The sequence below is a fragment of the Physcomitrium patens genome, chromosome 24 (assembly GCF_059467195.1).
Source record: "Physcomitrium patens ecotype Gransden chromosome 24, ASM5946719v1, whole genome shotgun sequence".
NCBI lineage: Eukaryota > Viridiplantae > Streptophyta > Bryopsida > Funariales > Funariaceae > Physcomitrium > Physcomitrium patens.
The window spans coordinates 10,283,192-10,305,097 of record NC_143433.1 but is presented as its reverse complement, the minus strand read 5'-3'; the positions used below and the strand labels follow the sequence as shown (position 1 = coordinate 10,305,097).

Genomic DNA, 21,906 nt, shown 5'->3' with positions numbered 1-21,906 from the left:
TGTATGTTCATACATGTGTATATATATATACACATATACACACAAGAGACTACAAATGGACAAATTCAATCATGAAATGGCAAGGAGGTGTGGCTTTAACAACATTGAGTTGTATCTTTAACACTTTTCTCTCTCTCTGTATATATATATATACAATATAAATGTTTTATTTTCCCTCTCTGCACCAAGTTAATTAAATTAAAAGTTTGTAAACAGTTTTACAATTTTACACTTGCATAATCTTGCATCCACAATGAATATCTCTTACGGTTAGAAGACTAATGTTCTGGTTATACACTAATAAACCACTAATAAACTAATTGACTGGAAAAGCGGCGATCCTAAAAAAATCCAAAAAAGAATGTACTCCACACATTTTAAAGCGAAGGATGTGTTTATTATAACCACAATAACCAACCTTGACCCACTGTTTAGAATACTCAAACCATATTTTAAACAATAATAAATAATCCTAAACAATATAAAATTTCAAAATCAAAAGCAATGAATTTCACTTTTGCAAATGCAGTGTACAATAGAGCATCTATAATTATTGTTTATATTGATAAAGATAATACAACTGCACACTTGAGATGTGGACTTAGGCAACTGTAATTTTTGTTTATGCACTAAATGAATTCTTATTACCGACCATATATCTTATACAACATTTGGAATTGTTCAACATGGGCTAAGACAAAGATGGTGCATTGCTAACCATCAATATCATGAAAAGAATAAAGGGTCGAATAGTAGCGCTGCCTGGCTACCACTGATTCTTCGACCTTAGACATCACTGCCCCAGCTTGTCATTCAATACACCTGTTCATCTTTCCCAGGAAAGACTCAGCGACGGAAACTTCCTCCAGGCCGCTGATTGATCCCATTGTTGAGATTCAACCTACTCTTCGCCATAGAAGCTTGTCTACTTGCCGCATTACTGGTAAGATTACACATGTGAGTTGAAAATGTATGGAAAATTCAGAACTGATTCACAGAACGTTGGCATGCTGCAAAATATTCCAAAGAATACCACAAGCAATTTTTTAAAATAAAAAAAATAAAAGGGGGATCCAGATGTACAGATACACCTTATTATCAACCCAGAGCACCAGATGATCATGTAGAATTTGATCAATTACCTTTTGGCGAATTCCATTCTAGCCTTTTGCATCAGTCTGCCCTTGGCAGGAGCCTTTGACGACGGTCCAGAGCTTCCTGTCAAGACACAAGACAAACGTTTGAATCATGGGATATTGCAATATTGAACTTTTATCATTGACATTTCGTGGGTCAATCATTCAAGCAATCAAAATTTATGATTGCAATCAATCGCTTACAAGACGAAAGATGAAAATATAGCTTACCTCCGGGACCCGTCCTCTTTATTCGCTTGCTCTCGGGCGGTTTCAAATCAATGGGCACAATTTGCTTCCTCTCTTTCTCTGTTAAAAATCAACAAATCATATTACAGAAGAAATAAAAGAACAAAACAAAACAAAAAAAAACAAAATAAACAAGATCGCCTCATAGCATTTGACCATGAAAATGAAAGTGAGAAGTTTTCACATCAAAGGCAGTTGTAACTAAATAATTGTAATGAATCATTTCAGCTATTGTTGTCACACTAACTATAACAGAATATTACACCATCTATTATAGATTAAGACCTTCGGGTATGAATCATTGCTCCGTGATTTCTGTGAAATTCAACAAAACATTGAGTAATGAGAGACTTACGGCTGTTTTGCTCCTTGTATAGCTCTCGTAGGCGACTAACACCTTTCCTCTGAATTTCATCCTGCTCTCGACATTTAGCCTGCATGAAACAAACCACATCAACTAGGGTTCGAGAGGCAACAACATCCTACAATTGTAATAAAATGTTTTCTATACTTCTGTCAGGGTGAAGAATCTCCTCACCATAAGGAATTTACGTGGAATACCAAAAGTAGACCGATGTAGAAAGATTTAGTTCATGAATTAAATGTTAAAACCATTCCGCTCTATATTCGTAGCTTTGGATGAAAACTGACCTGATATAACTGCCTCCATTTGAATTTACATTTACGATCGGACATCCGCTCCTTCACCATCTCCACAGCATCATTTCCGAACTTACGCCCATAACACTTGCGCCACAGGTCGTCCGTAATAGGGCTCAAGTCTCTGCCCTGTGGAAGAGAAATAGAGGACATGGCCAGTCAAGACCTGACACAAGGCGCACTAAAAACTCCAAAGACCCAAGCTATATAACCACATCCACTCCAAAGAATATCATATGAAAACAGACTTTTGGTCAATCTAGTCCATACTAAAGATTAAAAAACAATCTAAACGTGTAAAAGAGTAGAATTTAGCACTACAACGTATACAAGCCTGTGAATATGCATACTAGTGGAAGTTCGGGTGGACACATTCAATTGAACCCATTGAGAGCCTAGAAGCATCAAAATTTGGGGGAATAGTTGCAGGAAAAAAAACCTTCGTTGACGATTCAATATGATTGAGCTGCTCCGCATTGCAATGAGGCAAAATCCTCTTCAACAACTGAATGTCGGTCTCACCAACATCGGAAATATATTGTAAATTGTCGATCGCACTCCGAACACAAAGCTCCAGTAAACTCACCACCATGATTCGTTGCTCAATGACCCACAGGAAAGAAAATAAAAAACCTGAAAATTGCAGACAGTCAAAAAAAAACTGAAATAAGAGGTCACCCATCCCAGTCAATTTTCAATTCAACTGGTCCCATAATACAGATTAAGAAAAGAAATGAAAAAGGTCAACAATCATTGACTTAAACTGACGGCATAGACAATGGCTTTGGTGACCAATTATGGCCCAATAGTCCGGCAAGAGTCACCTGAGCTCGACAATTACTTTCACATCCGTTTCACTCTCGACTTCGGCTCCCAAAAAAACAGAAAAACTAACGCGTATTAACGCAACTTCTTCACCGACCCACAATCGGACATTGTTCTCATGACCAGATCCGGCTGCTAATCCACACAGTCGGTGTTGGGGCAACGAATTTCACCCACAGATGCTCGCAACCAACTCCAGGGAAAGGGCTTGACGAACCCAAACAGAGCAATTAGGGAATCAAAACCCAACCCAGAGTTCAAACCCTCACCTCGATGTCCGAAAGCAGGAATCCGACAGAAGGCAGGCTTGGTGAGAATCCACCGCTGCAGAGGCTCATTGCACCAAGACACGGGATCTTCCTCCTCCTCCTCCTCTACAGTGAGTCACGCCTCTCGCCATAGCTCACTCTCTCTCGACCCGGGGAGCAAGAGGTGCCCAGGCCCCTCTATATAGTGCAGCTTGCAGCTTTGCCAGCGAGGAGAAAGAAGCTCCCTCACTGCTATCGGAGGCCCGGTGCCTCTTTCCGCCGGTTAATAGGAACCCCCGGGACCCTGGGAAATGTCGGGTCAGTGGAACCCCTCGTACGGGGTGAGGATTACGTGTTCTCGTCATTGAGAACTTCAAGAGAGGAAACGAATGAGTGTGGATGGTGAAATATATTTATTGCGGTGGGAAATGATGCTTACTGCAGAATCGACAATAAAAATAGATAAATAAATAAATTCAAATCCGAGTAATAAATATAAAATTATTTATTATTTTTTTATTATTTTTATTTTTATTAATCACATCAATAAAAAAATATATTTTGGTTTGTTATTATTATTAATCACATAAATAAAAATTTAAATATCCTTAGATTTTGAATCATTAATTAAATATTATCAGTAATTTTTCTACAGTTTGTTTTGTTTTGTGATCAAATGCCATCTTTAGTGGAAGAATATCAAGTTGAATGTTGAACAATCGAATAGAACTACTAATTTTTGCAATGTGTTCTAATGTTAAGTTAAATTATTGCTTTTTTTGAATAATGCGTGATTAAAAGTAAATGTGAAATTTCAACTTAAGTTTAATATAACAGCAATTCTTTGGAATGATTAGAAAGATTGGAATTTAAATGAAGTGTAATTAACTTATGAATTTCAAGCTGTATGAAAATAACTGTCAAGAAATTGCTTGATTACACGGTATTCTGTTCATATATATATATATATATATATATATATCTACACATACATACATATATAATGGAAAATTAAAATGTTCAAAATTCTAATTGCAAGAAGGCCCAGTGATTTTACAGCTCAGTTTAAGCAATGAAACAACTATGACTGTTGATATTATCATAAATATTAGTTGAATCTTTTTTATTTACTTATTAAAATTAATCTTCATTGTTACAGTGCTAAGTGTATATATTTTTCTGTCCCTGTGTTATTGCATATATAATTAATTGTGTGAAGGAGGGAATATGTGAATGTCTTTATGTGACTATGAAGGCAAGTGGTGTTCAGGATCTTGGGTTCAATCATAGAGAAGAATGCAAGTTCAAACTCCATTGCCATTACAAAAATCATCAAAGTTCTCAATTGTTACATTATCATATATAAAGTAATATTTGTGCTTCATCACATAGAATATAAAACACTTGATCATTATTTTTCCCTCTACGTTATCATAAACTTGTCAATATTTAATTCTTAAGTACACAATATCTACAAATACACCACAAACTCAAAACCATAAGATTTGCATTGTTGCCATTGTTTGTTTAACTGTTTCATTCATGTCTACAGTCTAATTATTCAAATTTTTACTGCATGTTTTTACTTTATTTTATTTTTTCAATAGTTGGGTTGTGCTATCAAAATATGCCTGTATAAATCTTAGTTCCTTTGTTTCTGTTGTAATTCATTGTTATATTGTACACAGCTTGCTTTTTAGCTACTTTGGAAGTTGGGAGTAATATGTCAAAGCCAGTCACTGATGTGTATAATAATGTACAATAATGATAGTCCCGAAGAATCTACAATAATATTCCCGAAGAATCTAGCGTTGCTGTCGATGAAGCTTCAGACCGGCAAACTCGTCACGCGTAGCCGCGACGCGGGCATCGCACTCGGCGATTCACAAAAGCATCACGCAACCCGAAGCTTATTTACAGACGCTGGATTCATGCTTACGGGACACATGTATATGTATATATATATATATATATATATATATATACAACCCACTTCCAGCCACACACACACATAGCTGCAGTCCAGTGACTCTAGATTTGTGTGAGCCGGGAATCGTTGTCGATGGAGATGGTGATGCAGGAAAGAACCTTCACATCCCTTGGCCAGTTTGCGATGAAGCCAGTGATGTCTAGCTTGCTCGAATCCATCTCTTTGCGTCCGATGATGCTTCTGCCATTCGCACACATGAAACGAGGGCATGTAACGTAAAGGAGATGAACTGGGGAGAGGCAACAGCTGCAGAAGTAGAAGTTTTGTTGCAGAGGGTAGTGCAAGCTCAGAATTCGCCCACATCTAAATTTCATAATTGTTGCAGCAAGACTTGTCGCTAGAGTCCTGGAATCAAAGCTTTTGGATGTAGACATGCACGTCAATTTAACTGGAGGTCTACGCTGGATATCTACAAAACTACACAGGTTTTGAGGATTGTCATTAGGATGAGTTTTCATCCATTTCTTTCTTCGCGACCTTCAAGCGTTGATGCATATGTCCGTAGATTGAGTGTGGCAACTCTGCTTTCCTAGTCGTCATGCTGTAGTTTTCACCCGGAACCCTCGTATAACCCATCAACGTCCCTGTAACGCTATCCTTCACGCATGTGTGGAGTCAGGTTAAAACACTTGGTGTTTACTTCAATTGGGCCTAAGCGCCTGAGTTCGTATCCATGACCTCGGTGGTCCTCACCAACGCACCCAACCTTTTGAAAAGTAAAGACTAGAGTTATAGATCGTTAAAGTAACCAATAATTATCTTCGTGTGAGCAGAGATTGTGCATCAATTGAAGTATCGGAATAAAATACAAATCTACACAACCTACTTTTCCTTCGTGAGAACTGGTATTTACAGAGATTGAAGTTACTTTGTAACACCTGATGAGCAAACAAGGTGGTGAGGAGGCTGCAGAAGTAAAGAATACGAAGAATAATATCGAATCACTAGTTGAAAGCAGACTCTGAAGTAATCGATAACATGCACTCCACTCAAGTTGGAAATTATGGTTTCGTCTTTCATTTTTAAAAATAGTACTGCCATATCTGTCAGAGAAGGTGATCGTACATTAACATGTACGGTACACCTGAGCAACAGATCAATGCATCACGTTTCGATGTCTCGAAGTATCATCCACACCGAAGGACATCTCTTCCGAAGGTAAAGAGGAAAGAGCATCGTACATCAGAAGTTGAAAATACATGTACATTCCTCAACTCTTTAACTTTCTCCAAATATCCCCTTGAGCTTCAATCCATCGTTCCTCACGTATCCTAGGGCCCTTTCAATTGTATCAATTTCAGTTGACGTTTTGTCGGGTCCTTGACCAGATGGCAACCCAAGGATGACTAGAGGGAACTGGGGTACACATACAGGACGAGTGTGGGAAATATGGGCCTCGGCTATCTGACATTTTGACATCTCCTTGCAGCTTGTGCTAAATCGATGATCACAGTCAGGTTCTAGACATTCTTCTAAGCTCGGCCATGAGCGATTCTGTGACTAGGCACTCCGTGCCCGTTTGGGTTTCTGAGCTCCGTTAGTGTGGATCTTTCGAACCTGGTATTGACGTGACAGGTGGTAGGAATACAACTTGCGATGAAGACTTGCGGGAGCAACATTACATGTATATTTGCAAGTGGTACTGGTGTAAGTCAAGACTGTACGTTGTTAACTTTACGAGTTTGGCCACTGACTTCGTTTGGTAATCCCTTCGGTCACCGAATCATGAAAACAGAAATATTCGGTGAAAAAATGATGACTACAGTGAGTGTTCACAAGCAGAATGACATGCAGCCTTGAAATTTCAAAACAAGTTCCAGTTTATGTCGAGACATATTCACCGCGAAGCCAGCTCATCTTCGGGAATTAAACGTCATCAAATTAGTTCCTGCACAAACCTACTACTTGCAAATTGATGGACAAAGGAAGGTTCATGCCTCGTGCCATCTCCGCTTTATACACTGGCTTGTTGCACTGTAGTACAACATGCCTTTGTATAAAGCAGAGATGTCAATGAAGTACAATAGAAGAGGAAACAAGTACTGGGCTTTCGGGGATTGTAGACAAAGCAATTGGAGCCACTAGAGAATAGATGGTCTACTATGAGTCTGCAGCAGTGGCGTCTCTGAAGTCCATTTCAAACCTTATTTCCAAGACTGCCCAACTTCAACTCCTTGCCATAACGGCCTACAGACTCCGGCCTTGTTCTTCATTGAGTGTATCCAATAATTTGGGTGCGAGCAAGACTCTCATGTCATAAACTCCCAATCTTCACACAGCACCCAAACGATCACATGCTTTAACAACCGTGTTCCTGGTGACCTCGTTTGGCTGAACCCCTTCTCGTTTCATCTGCTCGAACAAGTCCAGTGCCTCCTCAGCACGATCATTGCGAGAATACGCAGCAATGAGCGCAGTCCAAGAAATGACATTCCTTGTGCATAGATTATCAAACACCTTTCGAGCATCCACCAAACTACGGCATTTGCTGTAGGCGTTTATAAGAGCCGTACCTACTTTTTCATCTGAATCTAACCCTGCACATCGAATATGGTTGTGCAACCATTTTCCCTTCTGCAAAAATTCAGGCCTTGTACATGCCTTGAGCAAAGCAAGAAAAGTCATCTTATTGGGTTGCAGGCCGGTGTCTCGCATTGCTTGAAATAGTGCGAAAGCTTCCTCACCGTGATCCGTCTGAGCGTATCCAGCAATCATCGTCGTCCACAGCCCTATATCTTTTCTGGGAAGTTTGTTAAACATTTTCCGAGCATCCAGCAAACTCTCACACCTACAATACATGTTGACAAGGGCTGTCTGAACACGAACGCTAAGCTCAAACCCTGATTCAATGATGGCCTTGTGAAGCTGTTTTCCATCATCCAAGTGAACTGATCCATTGCACGACTTCAGGATACTCAGAAAACTGGCCACATCTGGCGCGAGACCCGCAATTTTCATGTCCTTGAACATTTCTAAAGCCTTGTCACGAAGACCAGCCTGGCAGTAGCCCTCGATCATGGCATTCCATACAATAATGTCCCGGTTCTGAACTCTTTTAAAAACTCGATGTGCATCTAGAGCGCTACCACATCTAAAATACATGCAAGTAAGAGCGGTCCCAACACGCACATCTGACTCCAACTGTCTTTCGAGGATAAAGTTGTGCACGCGCCTGCCACTTTCAAGGTCTCCAGGACCCCTAAATGCTTTCAAGAGGCTCAAGAATGTTACCCGGTTAGGGCGCACGTGCTCATCCTGCATCCGGAAAAAAAATGCAAGGGCCTCCCCACGGCGGCCTTGTTGCGCTAACCTTGAAATTGCAGCGTTGCAGGAAATCAAATTCCAAGTACCTCTAGGTGCACGCTGTTGCTCCTTACGATCTCGAACCACGTTCAAACCAACTGAATTGGATGTACTACTTGAACGGCTCGCACTACGGAATTTCTCATCGAACTCCTTGCCCAATCCACCACGATCCTGAATAATCTCGCCGAAATCAGCTATCCCCGTGACATACCTAACACCCAGAAACTTGCAATTACGACTATCTCTGTTCTGGAGAACCGCGAAGTCCAAACACCCTCCACTGTCCCGAGATGTCACAAGCCTCGACGAGAAGCGATTCTCCAAAGATACGCAAGAACTTCGAAGTCGCCCCAGAAGCAATAGCAGCTTGCGCATTGCACCCAACCTAATTGCAAAAACTTTCGCAACCCTCACCGTTGAATACAACCAACAAATCGCGACATCAGCGGTGTTTCAAGTGATATAATATCCTAATATTCATTTAGTTCAAGGACCAATACTTCGCACCATCTTGAACCATTCTGATGCATGAGGCAAACTTCAACGAAGTACTCCAAACCCTAATTTCCAACGGATGATGAGAAAAAAAAGGAAAACTACCAACAGTGTAAGATGGAAAAGCAACGGTAGCTGCACACGATCGCTTTCTCTTCAGGTTGTTATTTTTTGATACAGCCTTAACTTCGATGAAATCTAGACGATTGAAACTATTCTTTTAGGTCTTCGTTCTAAGATGGATGAAGAATCGACCACAGGAGTGAGGTTTAATCACTGTTTCTGTGCCCCGCTGCTGCTGGTCAGACCCTTTTTTTCTAGAGCTTTCTTGCTCTCACAGTAGCCGCAGCCGCAGCCGCACCAGTGAAGCATACTCGTTTGTTTTCTTTACAGAGGCGTCTCTATACCTCAATTGCCTTCACTTCTTTGCGTGAATAGTTCTCAGGACGCTCTGGGTTCCCTAAGTGGGTTTGAGGGAAGTTGAACCGTGAGGTCGGTCGTATCTCGAAGTTCGCAGAGATGGGCAAGTCAATCAGGTCGAAGAGGTTGAAGCGGCTGAGGACGCTCAAACGGGAACTCGTGACGCCTCACTATGATGAGAAAGATGCTGCCAAGCAAGCGATCATGGAAGCTGCCTTGGCGGCGCCGAAGCTTGAGCTTCCGAAGAAGCGGTCTCGTGAAGAAACCATGGGTGAGTTTTCCCTTTCAACTAAGATTTGGTGGATATGAATGATGAAACTGGGTTGATGGTAGTGCGTTCCTAATCAGGTGTAATCAAGTTCAGAGAACGGTTAAGGAGTTTAGGGTGAAGTTTTTTGGATGTCTCTTAGATTGAACTTGTTGTAGTTCTATAGTTGGTACGCTTTCAGATGCTCGTCTCATGGCATTCTTGTATGGTTCCGGCGATACAATTTTGCAATATGGGGGTTTCTTGAGAAGTAGCCGGGCACAGATGTGGTGTTTCGATGGATTAACTTGTACTTTTTGTCTTGGTGAAAAGTGGGTTAAATTTCAGTGGGCATTTCGCATACGGTAACGTCGTTGAATTGTCTGTTTGTTTTTGTAAGTATAGTACGTGGCAGCCCAGTTCTAGTCTTTGTGAAGTTGTATCACTGCATTGATTCTCTATGTGCTTGTAACTTACGAGCGGATGCTTTCTTTTCGGTCGCAGAAGTTGAGGAACCAACTCGAGGAAGGGAAGGGCAGTCCTCTACCTCTATGGCCGTGGACGAGGCCGGTCCCAGCAATGGCGGCAACGATTCGAAGAGATTGAAGGTTCGAGGTGGCATCAAGAAGAGAGGAAAGAGTCAAGGGCGCTTGAAAAAGGAAAGACATCACAAGAAGAAATTGCAATTTTAGAGTGGCTCACAGGAATCTTAGGTTTGCTGTTTAGGGTTCTGGCGGGTTGTGTCGGCAACAAAGGGCTATAAGAACTGTTTTCCCAGCCTCCACGAAATTTAGGGGTCCTGGACCTGAGGGGTGAAGTGTCGACAGTCTTGCTGTGATGGATATCTTTCCCTCAATTTCTCTCGATTAGACTTCATCCTGATATGCAACTGAAGATTAGGTGTTGGTGTAGGAGCATAATCACGCATTTTGTGCACTTGTGCTGGTTCTGCTCATACATGAATTGACGATCGTCCTTGTTTAAATCCTGAGGTTTATCTTCATCGGATTCAATACAGAGACTCTGATGTACAATTTCTGTTTGGGAGCTCCATCTTGTGACGCCGCACTTTAAAAAAGAAAGCACACGAACTAGTCTTGTCTCTTTCACATCGGTTTCATCTGGGGCAGTTGGAAGAACTGAAAGTTCGTAAACTCCTTGATTTTATGTAACTGAATGTCTGAGTTCGAACAAGTACATTTTAAGACTTGCCGATCCTCTGGTAGAACGCCGTCGACTTGAACGTGGCGCCTATTTCAACTCTTTAGACTACTTTTAAGTAGCATGTGCAACGAATGCACTTAATGGACAGGAATTGTATTTGATCTCTTGAACTAGCCTTATTGCAAAAGTGTGTGATATCTCTGAAACTGTTTCTATGCATCAGTATCACTTGGTATGGATCATTTGCGGATAGCCTGGCTTGTACAAGGTAGAATGAGGAGCTCTTTCCATTTACTATTCAACCCTTTGAATTTGTTCCTCATGTTTCAAGTTTGTTGTGTGTCTGAAATCAGGTCATCGAAAACAATGTACCAATCTGTTAATAACAATTTATGTCTAAGTGGGCGGTTTATTAAGATCAGGCAGTAGTGACCACATGAACCACTCTCTACTTTCCCAATGTTCTCAAGAAGCCCCTCGGCGTGATCATATAAATGTACCTATACATATCTATAGTACACCAATTTCTTTATCTTTTCTTCATCTTGACATTGGTTGTCGTCACATCAAATGGTTCCTGCCTAATCACACATCTTTCAAAAGAAGGTTTATTTTTTAGTTTTTAAATTCTTTCCTTCTCAAATGCTCACGAGTATCTCAAAGGAAAACCTCCACTGTCTGCAAACGATACTAGCTGTTTAGAACGAGTCTCTGTCAAAAACAAGAAACCTCGCAACTACAAAGCATGCCCCACAAGCACAAAGAACAAACGACGAAGAACATATAACGAGGCTCAGGATTAGGATCCATCGTCGAAACAACCAAGAAAGTCAACGACGGAGTCCACGAGGGCGGTATCGGTATTTGGGAGTGCATGAGAAGGTTGGAGGAGTGGATGATTGACTGGGTCCGCGACGCACCCAGAATGGGGAAGAACGCGTCGATGAAGGCATGACACCACCACTGACGAGACACACACGTTATAAATCTTCTCACTGTGGCAGAATGTTCAGGCAATCCACGGCGATGATCCATGTTGCTCGATGGAGCTGTTGCCATCACTGTGCTGGAATGCATGTTCTTCTCCACAGCTAGTACAACACGGTGTCGAAAACATCGTCATTGACTGTGTGTGAGTTTCTATCTACCTACAAGAGTTGCTGACGAAACATGGGCCAAAAGTCTACCCACGTGCCGATATTCATCCAGGTTCCCCCTACTGTTGAAGATGATTTACCAAGGGGGTCCTCTGGTGAACTCGTCGACCGATTGTTAATTGCAGGAAAAAGGCATTGCAGAAACCGTGTGGCAGAAGCATAGCTTGAGGTGCTTGTTGGAGAGGTAGTAGGCTGCATATCAATTTGCCTGCCTGCTTGCTGTTGTGCCAATCCTGCTCGTTGCCATAGTTTTGAGAATGTCTTGTTCAGTTTGATCCGGTGTAACCTTCCTACGTGGTGGACACGATGATCAGGATGGACACGATGGGGACACAGTTGGCTGCGTGGATGCGGAAGCGTGAGAAGGCCGCATACTCCGCGTGTCCCGAGGACGAGGCGTTTTTCAAGCGCTGCTCGATCAGAGTTACGGAGGATTGCGTGGAGATGAAGTTCGGAGACCTGACCTGGCAGTTCATTGGCATTATACGAAACGGACACTGGCGACAGTCTCGTCAGTCAAACGGCGGCGTGTTGCGATCTAACTGCCGATTGATTGATGTTTTTGGTCCCTACCCAAATTGCGAGATTGTGATCATCGGGCCTGATACTGGGAGGCAGGGAGTGAAGTTCCCGACGGCAGAGGGCACGTTCCGAGCTGGGCATCACCTGGTACAGAATTCGTGGCCCATCTGCTTCCCGTCGAAAGGGATACTGCCAATTGGGAGAGCCTAAAGGTGGTACAGGCAGCGCATGATTGTTTGTTTGAACCGTTTTTGAACGTCAGGGAGCAATTGAGCGCTGGAAAGGATTTACAGGATCTCCTGGATTGCATGTTCGAGTTCGGAAAGCAGGTGACAGAGCAGCGGCGGAAGCTTGTTGGTGCTGGTATTCTACAGCCCTGTGTAGACAGGATTGAAAGCTCCGATGCGTCTACGAGTTTGGCGAAGGAGGATAACCCCCCAAAACCCGTGAAGTGGGGATGGTCTCGAATCCTGCCCGATAACGATATGTTTGCGATGCATCAGGGGTCAAGTGCATTCAGTTCTTTAAATGTTACCTCAGTCTTCTCCACAGATGAGCCGTTCTTTAGAATAACTTAGCTCAGATGTAGGGGGGTTACATTTGGCGTTGTCAAAATTTAGGGTATTTGCACGACTTCAGTGATATTGTGAGGAAAATGAACAGGGTAATGTACAGTAAATTTCCCGATGCCTACTGGCGGCACCAGAGTCTAGAATTTCTTGGGGGAGAAAACAAGCGTCTAGAACACAAACCTCAGGCAAAATCAATGGTAAAGGGCGTAGTTTTCCACTAGGGTGACAAAAATTCGATGCCAGAAGGAGAAGTTGCAGAGGAAGTAGAGTAAGTTACAGATGTGTACAGAACCGAAGAGAATACTCGAGCTTCGAAACCAGCGAGAGATTGATTACGCAATGACTAGTTTGAATCTACGAAGCCCCTCAATTTGCACCACCTTGCTGACTGAACGCATCGATTCCGTTTCATGGAGCTGCTTCGGGAAGAAATCACTGTCGGTAACATTGATCCTGGCTAACTACAACCAAACAATGGGACTCAAGGTCACGATGTGTAGAATCACCTCTACAGATGCCGATACCTCAAGCTGAGTGTGCACTTGCTCACAAATCCAAGCATCGACGAGCAACTGTCTTGCAGCCTGTCCAATGAATCCATTGAGCCTCTAGCTCTAAGCAGACTGGATTGTTGTTTTTTTTTATTGAAAGATCACACTTCTTAGTGCGGATGATCGATGCCAATGCTTTTCCATATAATAAGATTATGAGCCAGTGAGCACCAAAAGAATCCACATAGGGTTGAAATTGAGAAAGATGTTTGGCATGTGTATTATAAATTAACAGATTGTTCTGATGCTTTGTCAGAACGAGAGATATGATAATCCTCTATAATTACTCCAAATCTCGTTGGAGTAATCCGCAGAACTGAGCTATCTCCGTGAAAATCTGCCTTCTTCCTGGGTTGGTTGATATCAAGCAACTTTAGCCAAATGCTCCTGTTACTTCAGGTTTCATTTTATAATAAAAAGATGAATCTTGTGTTTGTTTTATTACTTCTGGAGTATATATGATGAGATGAGCTATCTGTGGAAGTGAGTTGTCTTTTTTACTTTGTAACATGAATTGGTTTAATATGGATTTTATGTTTTGTTTTGTTCTGTTTGATTGAAAGATTTGGTTCTTTTGTCTTGTACATGTATATAGTTGTAAATTGTTTTACATATATTAAAGAATACTGTAGCCATGGCTATGAAGTTTCAATGGTAAGTTGTGATTTGAATTTTGTTGAGTTTCTTGAATACATGTATCTTGTAGTGTGTGAAAGGTTGGCACAAAGACAATCAAGTTCCAAATTGTTATTGAGGTTGGAAAATGTATAAAAGAGAAGAAAATCTTGCCAAAAATTAATGATATATCTATGTATGTTTAAGTATATGTAAACAATTATTTAAATAAATGATTCCAATTTTTCACAAGGAAAAATAATTTTAATATTACAATGAAGCAACAACCTTCTTGCTAATATGGAATTGAAATTGATTAAATTTTCAAATTGTTTCTTATAACTTGAAAATTTAATTCGCTTATTTTATTTATCTACTAGTTTAAAGATAAAAATCTAAAGTTAGTTTTATGTCTACTTTCAATATCTTAAAAAATATTCTTCAAAACTTTTATACAATTTGAATCTCTCTATTTAATAAAATATTCTTTAGCAATCCATAATATCAATAAATATTTTTTAGAATAAATTTATTTATTTTTTTATCTATAATAGTTTTTGTATAAAATAATAAATGTAATATCTTAGTGAAATAATCTATTATCACAAATAGAAAGATATAAAACTTGAAATTAAAAGCTTCATGATAATATCTATAGAAACAAAAGACTATTATTGTTCAAATATAAATAATTGTTGAAAAAAATTAGATGATCAATAACAAAGATCATATGATTTTACATAGTCTTTAATTCTTTTTTATGATTGAAGCCACTAAAAATCTATTGATATTACCTCTAAAATCTTATTGTATTCAATGTGTGTTGCCATTGGAAAATTGAGACAAGTTTGAAGAATATGTAATTGTGCTTTATTTTATGGAAAATATAAGCATCTTTGAAAATAGAAAAGATTGTTCTTGAATTCAAACTTAGAAGTATCATAAGATTTAGAAAGATTATTCTTAACATTATAAATAAGTGAATTTGAGGACATACTTGATTGAATTTGTTTGAAAAATATTAAATCAACAATTAATATTGATTTCATTATCTAAAAGTGAAAGTGCTCAAGTTTCAAAAGAATTATTTATTACACCAAAAGAAGAAATGTCTAGATAAGAATGTCTAAATAGATCATTTGATAGATATTTTTGTTTTTTAGTTAAGAAGTGATTTTTAATTCAAATCATAATAAAGATATACTCCAATCAACTTGATAACAATTTAAAGTATATGTTGATATTAAATATTCAAAATTCATGTGATTTGTATAAATAATCATTAAACTAGAAGTGCCTTTAAGATAGTCATGCCATTATTGAAATAAATCCATAATTATAGTAAGTTCTTTATTATGGATTTTTTTATTGATATTGATTGCTAAAATATTTCTTAAATGAAAAGTTATTAGGTGAATTATTTCATTTTTTTCTCATTTGTGGCAAAATGACACTCAAAGAAAGTTCAATGCATTTAATTCAATTAAAAATATCTTTAAAAGTCAAAACAATAAAAGATTGATTTTATAATAAAAAATTTCTTTAAATTTTTAAATGCTATTTTTGCTTCTTTATTCTACTTAAGTTTGTCTTTACAAATTAAATGTATAGCTAGAATTGTAAGTTAAAAATAATAATTTATTAAGATTTAATAGTAATTATAAAATTTTAAAAAATATGGCACATTTCTTAAAATTTTTGAATTCTTCAAATCCATGAGATATACCATATTTTTTAAATTTTTTAGGTCTTAGAGGTAATTATCTTAATTAATTTAGTACTTTTTTTAATATAAAATAATTAATATTAAATTATTGATATCAATACCTAAATAGATCATTTATCTATATGAATTATTCATATATATATATATATATATAATTATAACCTATAGATATTAGTTAGTAGTTAAAATAAAAACATGAAAAAGAACCTCATGTCTTTTAAATTATTTATATAAAAAATAAGATTTTTAATTGATTTAAATTAGTTTTATTATTATAGAAATCAATAAGGTAGGAAAATATAGTTTTAAATTGATATAGTATAATAAAAAATTTATATAAAGTTTTAGATTTAAAATAGAATTATATAAGATTTTTTACAAAATTTTAGAAGCTATTATGAAGAAATGGAGCAAGATTTGAAGGCTATGTAAGATTGTTAGTCAAAATGAGTGTTTTTTTAGACCATGGTTAAGTCAAAAATAAATAAATAAATAAATAAATAATCTACTAGCAGAAAATAGAAGGATCAACAATTAGTGTAGTCTTTGGAGGAAGGAAAATCCATGTCTCATATAAGTTGTAGCACCTTCAATGTAGAAAGGAAGATAGGATTAAGATTGTGAGGCCTTATTGAAACATCTTTATACACTATATGTGAGTCATGGTGAAGCTCAAATCCTTGATCCATAAGCAAATTATCATTGAAATAAAATACATTTACTTAATTTTTTAATTATTTATTTTATATCTTTAAACTTTTATAAGTTATTCATAATAAATTGAATATATATATATATATATAATTATTTATTTATTTTATCAAAAAATTATATATATATTTACTTATTTATTTATTTTATTAAAAAATTATATATATATATATATATATATATATATATTTTTTACTTTTTATTAATTAAAGATTCAATGAATAGATTATGATTAAATTTTAGAGTGTGTAATTGCTTGAATACATTTCTTCGCGTATTTTTTATTTTATTTTTTTTCTTGTTATTTTGTTGTCTTATTTCACATAATACAAAATATTACTAAGCTATTGTAATTATTTTTTGCTACGTCTATAAACATGAAAATAGAAAATAACATGAAATATTATTAAGCTATTATAATTATTTATTTCTACATCAATAAAAAGAATAGTTTTATAGATAAAATCCCTAAAAGACAAAATACATCCACCTATGATTTCTACATGTATGAATTTATTTTTATTATATATATACATATATATTTTTAGAAAATTATTTATTTATAAAATAATTTAATATTCTTGAATCTAATAAGGTAAAGACTTTTTAATTATTTGGTCATAAAAAAATATCTATTATAAAATAAGGTAAGGATTTCAAGTAAAAAATAAGGAAATTATTAGGTGTTACATAAGATTCTAGTCATATAATCTTTAATGTAGGTAGACAAACTTGTTTTTCAACACATCTTTTTGAGCAACCACATTATTAATTTTGAAGTTGCATTGCTTCTTTGAATATTATTTAGCACTGTGCTTAGATTCTCTACAATAGAAGTACAATGGTTCTTAATGTTATTATGTCTTTTCTTACTCAATGAAAGATTTAAAACATACCTATTAATTTGATCTTAATGAAGAAATATCTGAAAACTTATAAATTATTGTTATGATTTGATTTATTTCTCCCTAACAAAATCTTTGTTCTGGGCAACTTTTAAAAAGTCAAGTGCTATATAAAATAACTTGAGCAATAAATTGATTCAAATAAATTTTTTTTGATAATATTAATAATAAAAATTTAAATTATCTTTTAATCAATTGTAAATTTATTAATAAGAGTTTTATTATTTTAATCTATATTATAAGCTGTCACTGATATATATCTATTGTAATTATTACTTATGTAATATGAATAGATAGAATTAGATAAAAGTAGATTAATTTCATATTACCTTCTAGAGAAGCTTTTTAGTACCTTTCTACATATATTTGTAGTTGATTAATAGGTTAAAAACATGGTCAATAAGCTGTCTATAATTTACATGTATTAGTAGCTTGGAAAACAAGCTAATTATGTGGTATCCATATAAAAAACTTTCCTTGCAAGTTAAGATACATGTCATGTAAAGTCAGCACGTTTATGGAGATCCTATAGTACATTTCTATATAGATCATAAGTAGATAGTATATATAGAGGCCAAAGTGAAGCCCTCTTCACTCTTGTCAACTCCTTTCTTGTTTCTAGTTTAGTTTCAAGAGTCTCGAGTTTCCTTGTCTTTTGGCAATAGCCATTCTAATTTTCTTTTTAATATATATACTTTTCTATTTCTATTTTTTTGAGATAGACTTACTTATTTATTTATTTTCATTGAATTCTTATCTTTGAGAGATTGACAAGAGTGCACTTACAATATTAGAGCTTTGTCTTTTCTTGAAAAAGAGGGGATTATCCTTTTTTCTTGATAAGACATAAGTGTATTAGAAGTGGATTATCCTTTTCTAAACGAATATTATTTTTAATATTTTCTTTATTCTCAAATCCTCTTTTTTTCTTGTCTTGAGCAATATTAGATACTTTTTTTTAAATGTTATTATAGCAGAGCTTCTTAAAATAAAGAGTATAATGGCATTAATGCAATAGCAATTGAAGGAGTTAATATTTGTGATGCATCAACTCAATTTATTGCTACAAGGAGCAATAAAAATGGCAAGAAGTGAAGATATAGACATGATTGGATCTGCTTCAACATCTACACCAAATCACATCTCTTCTCTTATAGTAGAATATCCTTTCAATGTTACAAAATCTAGAATTGTCTTATTCAAGAAGTTTGATGGCACAAGATCTAAGTTTTGAAGATTTATCCATAAAGTACAATTTGTAATTAAAATTCAACTTCAAAGCTATCCAATTCCAAGATTATAACTTAGATTCATTGGTACACTTCTTTCAAGTTTGACATTTTTATGGTTTTTATCTTTTCATGAACAACAAGATCCAATATTGAATAATTTTGAGGCTTTTTTGGCAAAATTTCAATCTTTGTATAAAAAATATGATGCAATTTGTGTTGCAACCAATAAGATTCATATCTTGCAATAAGGCAATCAATTAGTGATATCATATGCTTCTTAATTTTGACAACTAGTGACTGATGTTAAAAGAGATGATGCCGCCTTTATTAGCTAATTTCTCTACAAATTACGATATGAAGTAAAGAAATTGATGTTCAACTTATGTGATCTTCAAACATTGAATCAAAGAATTGACTTTATTGTGAAGTGTCACAATTGGCTTTTTGAGTTTCAATCTGAGAATCACACAAGAGAACCTCTACATTATTAGAATTCAATGACAACATCAACGATCTCTCAATCTAAATATTTGGAAGTAGAAGACATGCAAATTAATGCGATACATTTTAAACCTTTTATTGAAGAAGAAAAGACTTATCATTGTAAAGAAAGATTATGTTTATGTTGTGAAGAAGCTAAGCATATTGCTCAATATTATCCAAAGAAATGACATTATTATAAAATAAGGAGTACGACCATCAAAGATGAAAAAATGTCAAAAAAAAAAATTTATCCAGCTACAATAGGAACCGTGCAGCTGAATTCTTGTACAAATAAAGGTCCTATCATCTCTTCACAACCTTCTCCTTGTTTTATAATAGATGTATATTTAGGACCTAATAATCACAAAGCCTCTATCTTGATAGATTCAAGAGCCTTAGCTTATTTCTTAAATGAAGAGTTTGTTAAAAGCCATAAAATACTATTTGTACAAAAAACTAAACTTGTACATGTAGAAGTCATAGATGGCTATCCATTATCTTCTAAAGATATTATTCATGAAATACCTCCTATAAATATAGTAATAAATGGCCATAATAGTTATATAATTTTTAATATAATTATGTCTTCTTTTAATCTAGTCATTTTTAATTTTTTGTCGCTAGAAAAGTATAATACTCTAATAGATTGGATTTCTCATAAACTTGATTTTTTTCAAAACATTATTAAAATTTTTATAGAAAGCCATGAATCTAATGTAGCCAAATCCATATTCATAGGTACAAAAGCTTTCTTGCATGCCACAAAAAAAGAATCACCTTTTGACATTTATGCTATACCCATTTTTAATGATTGAAAGACTTCAAGTGGTATTTCAAGTCAATATCAAGATTTTCAAGATGTTTTTGAAAAGAAGAATATATATATTATCCCAAAGCATCATCCATATGATTGCTCAATTAACCTTAAAGAAGAAAGTCAATGACCATTTGGTCCAATCTATAGTTTATCACAAAATAAGTTGGCTAAACTCAAGAAGTACATTGACAAGAACTTCGCCAAAAATTTCATATGCCATTCAAAATCTTTTGTAGGAGCTCCTATGTTATTTGTAAAAAAAAGATAGATCACTGCAAATGTGCATAGATTATTGATGACTCAAGAAGATTATTATCAAAAATAAATATCATATACCTTTGATATTTAGACTTCTTCTTACATGTCTTACATACAAAGACAAATTTGATTGGAACAAAGAAGCTGAAGCATCATTTGAAGCCTTAAAGTCCATATTAATTTTTGCACTAATCTTATATCGTGTCAATTTTTTCAAGGCATTTTTTATGGAAAAATGTTCATCAAATTTTTTTATGGATGTTGTTTTGTCATAAATAAGAAAAGATAATAAGCTCCACCCAATAGCTTTCTATTCTAATAAATTCTTAGCAACTGAGATTAACTATGAGATCCATAATAAAGAACTTTTTGTAATTATAGATTCTTTTTAAGAATGGCGTGATTATTTAGAAGGTACTTTCAATCTAACCACCGTATATATGAATGACAAGAACCTTGAATATTTTATGTCAACACATATTTTGAATTATCACCAAGTTCATTGGAGTATGTTTTTATAAAGATTCAAGTTCAATATCACTTATCGGCCAAAAAAACAACAAAGTTTGTCCAATGTTCTTTCTAGATGTTCTTATCTTATACCAAAAAAATAAGATATAGCTTTTGATTAACAAAAGATAATTTTATTGAAGCCAAAACAATTTCATCCTCAAGCAATGAAATCAACATTAATTGTTGATTCAACTATTTTCAAGCAAATTCAATCAAGTATGTCCTTTGATTGTCTTTTTCATGATATTAAAAATACTTCCTCTAAGTCTTATAATAATTTTAAGTTTTAGTTTAAGAATAATCTATTTTATTTCAAAAGATGCTTGTATGTTCCAAAAGAGAAGTACATTTATGTATTCTTCAAGCATATCTCAACTTTCTAACAATAAGATATTTTGGATATAATAAGACTTTGAAATTAATATCTAAAGATTTTTTATGGTTGCAAGTGTAGAAGGCTATAAAAGACTTTTTTCAATCATATGACCTTTATTCATGATAAAAAATTCCTTGTCACTGACCTTATGGACTTCTTCAGTGATTACTTATTCTAAAACAACCATGGTCTTCTATTTCTATGGATTTTATTACGAATTTTTCAGTCTCAGGTTTGTGTGATTTTATATTTGTAATAATAGATCATTTTATCAAAATTGCATGCTTTATATTATATACAAAATCTATCATTAATAAAAAAAAATCCAAGTTTTTTTTAAAAAATATCTATTATTATCAAGAATTGTAGAAACATATTATATTAGATAGAAAAACTCAATTTGTATCAAGATTTTTGAAAATCCTTTCTAAGATTTTAAAGGTGGACATAAAGCTTTCTTTGGCCTTTCATCTTCAAATTAATAGATGAATAGAGTACATAAATCAAGTTTTAGAGCAATACTTAAGGTGTACCATTAATTATCAAGAAGGCAATTGAAAAACCCTCTTGTCATTAGTAAAATTTTCTTATAATAATACAATGCATTCTTTTATGAAATAAACACCTTTCTTTGTCAATTATTATTATCATCTATGATTTGATACTTTTGACTTTTCAAAAATTGATAATCCTGCAGCGAAAGATTTGACAAATTGTTTATCAAAGCT

General features: G+C 35.4%; 3 protein-coding genes and 1 long non-coding RNA gene across 4 annotated transcripts; 2 read left to right on the top strand and 2 right to left on the bottom strand.

Annotated features, from left to right (window-relative positions):
* Window positions 1–531: 531 nt before the first annotated feature.
* On the bottom strand, window positions 532–3,277 carry LOC112276870 (elongin-A). Its single transcript, XM_073530894.2, has 7 exons — window positions 3,140–3,277; window positions 2,485–2,678; window positions 2,037–2,174; window positions 1,741–1,819; window positions 1,368–1,445; window positions 1,143–1,218; window positions 532–940 (listed from the first exon to the last, which is right to left on the bottom strand). Exons 2-7 carry the CDS (start codon window positions 2,635–2,637, stop codon window positions 847–849), a joined length of 618 nt encoding a protein of 205 aa, XP_073386995.1. The 5' UTR covers window positions 2,638–2,678; window positions 3,140–3,277; the 3' UTR covers window positions 532–846.
* A 2,774-nt stretch (window positions 3,278–6,051) lies between these two features.
* On the top strand, window positions 6,052–6,642 carry LOC149986424 (uncharacterized). The gene is made up of 2 exons (XR_016500736.1): window positions 6,052–6,309; window positions 6,437–6,642. It is a non-coding gene; the product is annotated as an uncharacterized LOC149986424 (long non-coding RNA).
* A 235-nt stretch (window positions 6,643–6,877) lies between these two features.
* Window positions 6,878–9,039, bottom strand: LOC112276869 (pentatricopeptide repeat-containing protein At2g33680). Its single transcript, XM_024508650.3, has one exon. The coding sequence runs from the start codon at window positions 8,787–8,789 to the stop codon at window positions 7,380–7,382; it is 1,410 nt and encodes a 469-aa protein (XP_024364418.1). The 5' UTR covers window positions 8,790–9,039; the 3' UTR covers window positions 6,878–7,379.
* A 185-nt stretch (window positions 9,040–9,224) lies between these two features.
* On the top strand, window positions 9,225–10,685 carry LOC112276871 (uncharacterized). Its single transcript, XM_024508652.3, has 2 exons — window positions 9,225–9,600; window positions 10,081–10,685. Exons 1-2 carry the CDS (start codon window positions 9,429–9,431, stop codon window positions 10,266–10,268), a joined length of 360 nt encoding a protein of 119 aa, XP_024364420.1. The 5' UTR covers window positions 9,225–9,428; the 3' UTR covers window positions 10,269–10,685.
* The last annotated feature ends 11,221 nt before the right edge of the window (window positions 10,686–21,906 follow it).

Excerpts from the sequence above, each read along its gene's own strand:
- LOC112276870 (XM_073530894.2), bottom strand. The coding sequence starts at position 2,637 with ATGGTGGTGAGTTTACTGGAGCTTTGTGTTCGGAGTGCGATCGACAAT. Across the intron at positions 2,175-2,484 it reads ATATTGAATCGTCAACGAAG|GGCAGAGACTTGAGCCCTAT; the intron begins GTTTTTTTTCCT and ends TCTCTTCCACAG. Across the intron at positions 941-1,142 it reads AGAATGGAATTCGCCAAAAG|TAATGCGGCAAGTAGACAAG; the intron begins GTAATTGATCAA and ends TAATCTTACCAG.
- LOC112276869 (XM_024508650.3), bottom strand. The coding sequence starts at position 8,789 with ATGCGCAAGCTGCTATTGCTTCTGGGGCGACTTCGAAGTTCTTGCGTA.
- LOC112276871 (XM_024508652.3), top strand. The coding sequence starts at position 9,429 with ATGGGCAAGTCAATCAGGTCGAAGAGGTTGAAGCGGCTGAGGACGCTC. Across the intron at positions 9,601-10,080 it reads GTCTCGTGAAGAAACCATGG|AAGTTGAGGAACCAACTCGA; the intron begins GTGAGTTTTCCC and ends TTTCGGTCGCAG.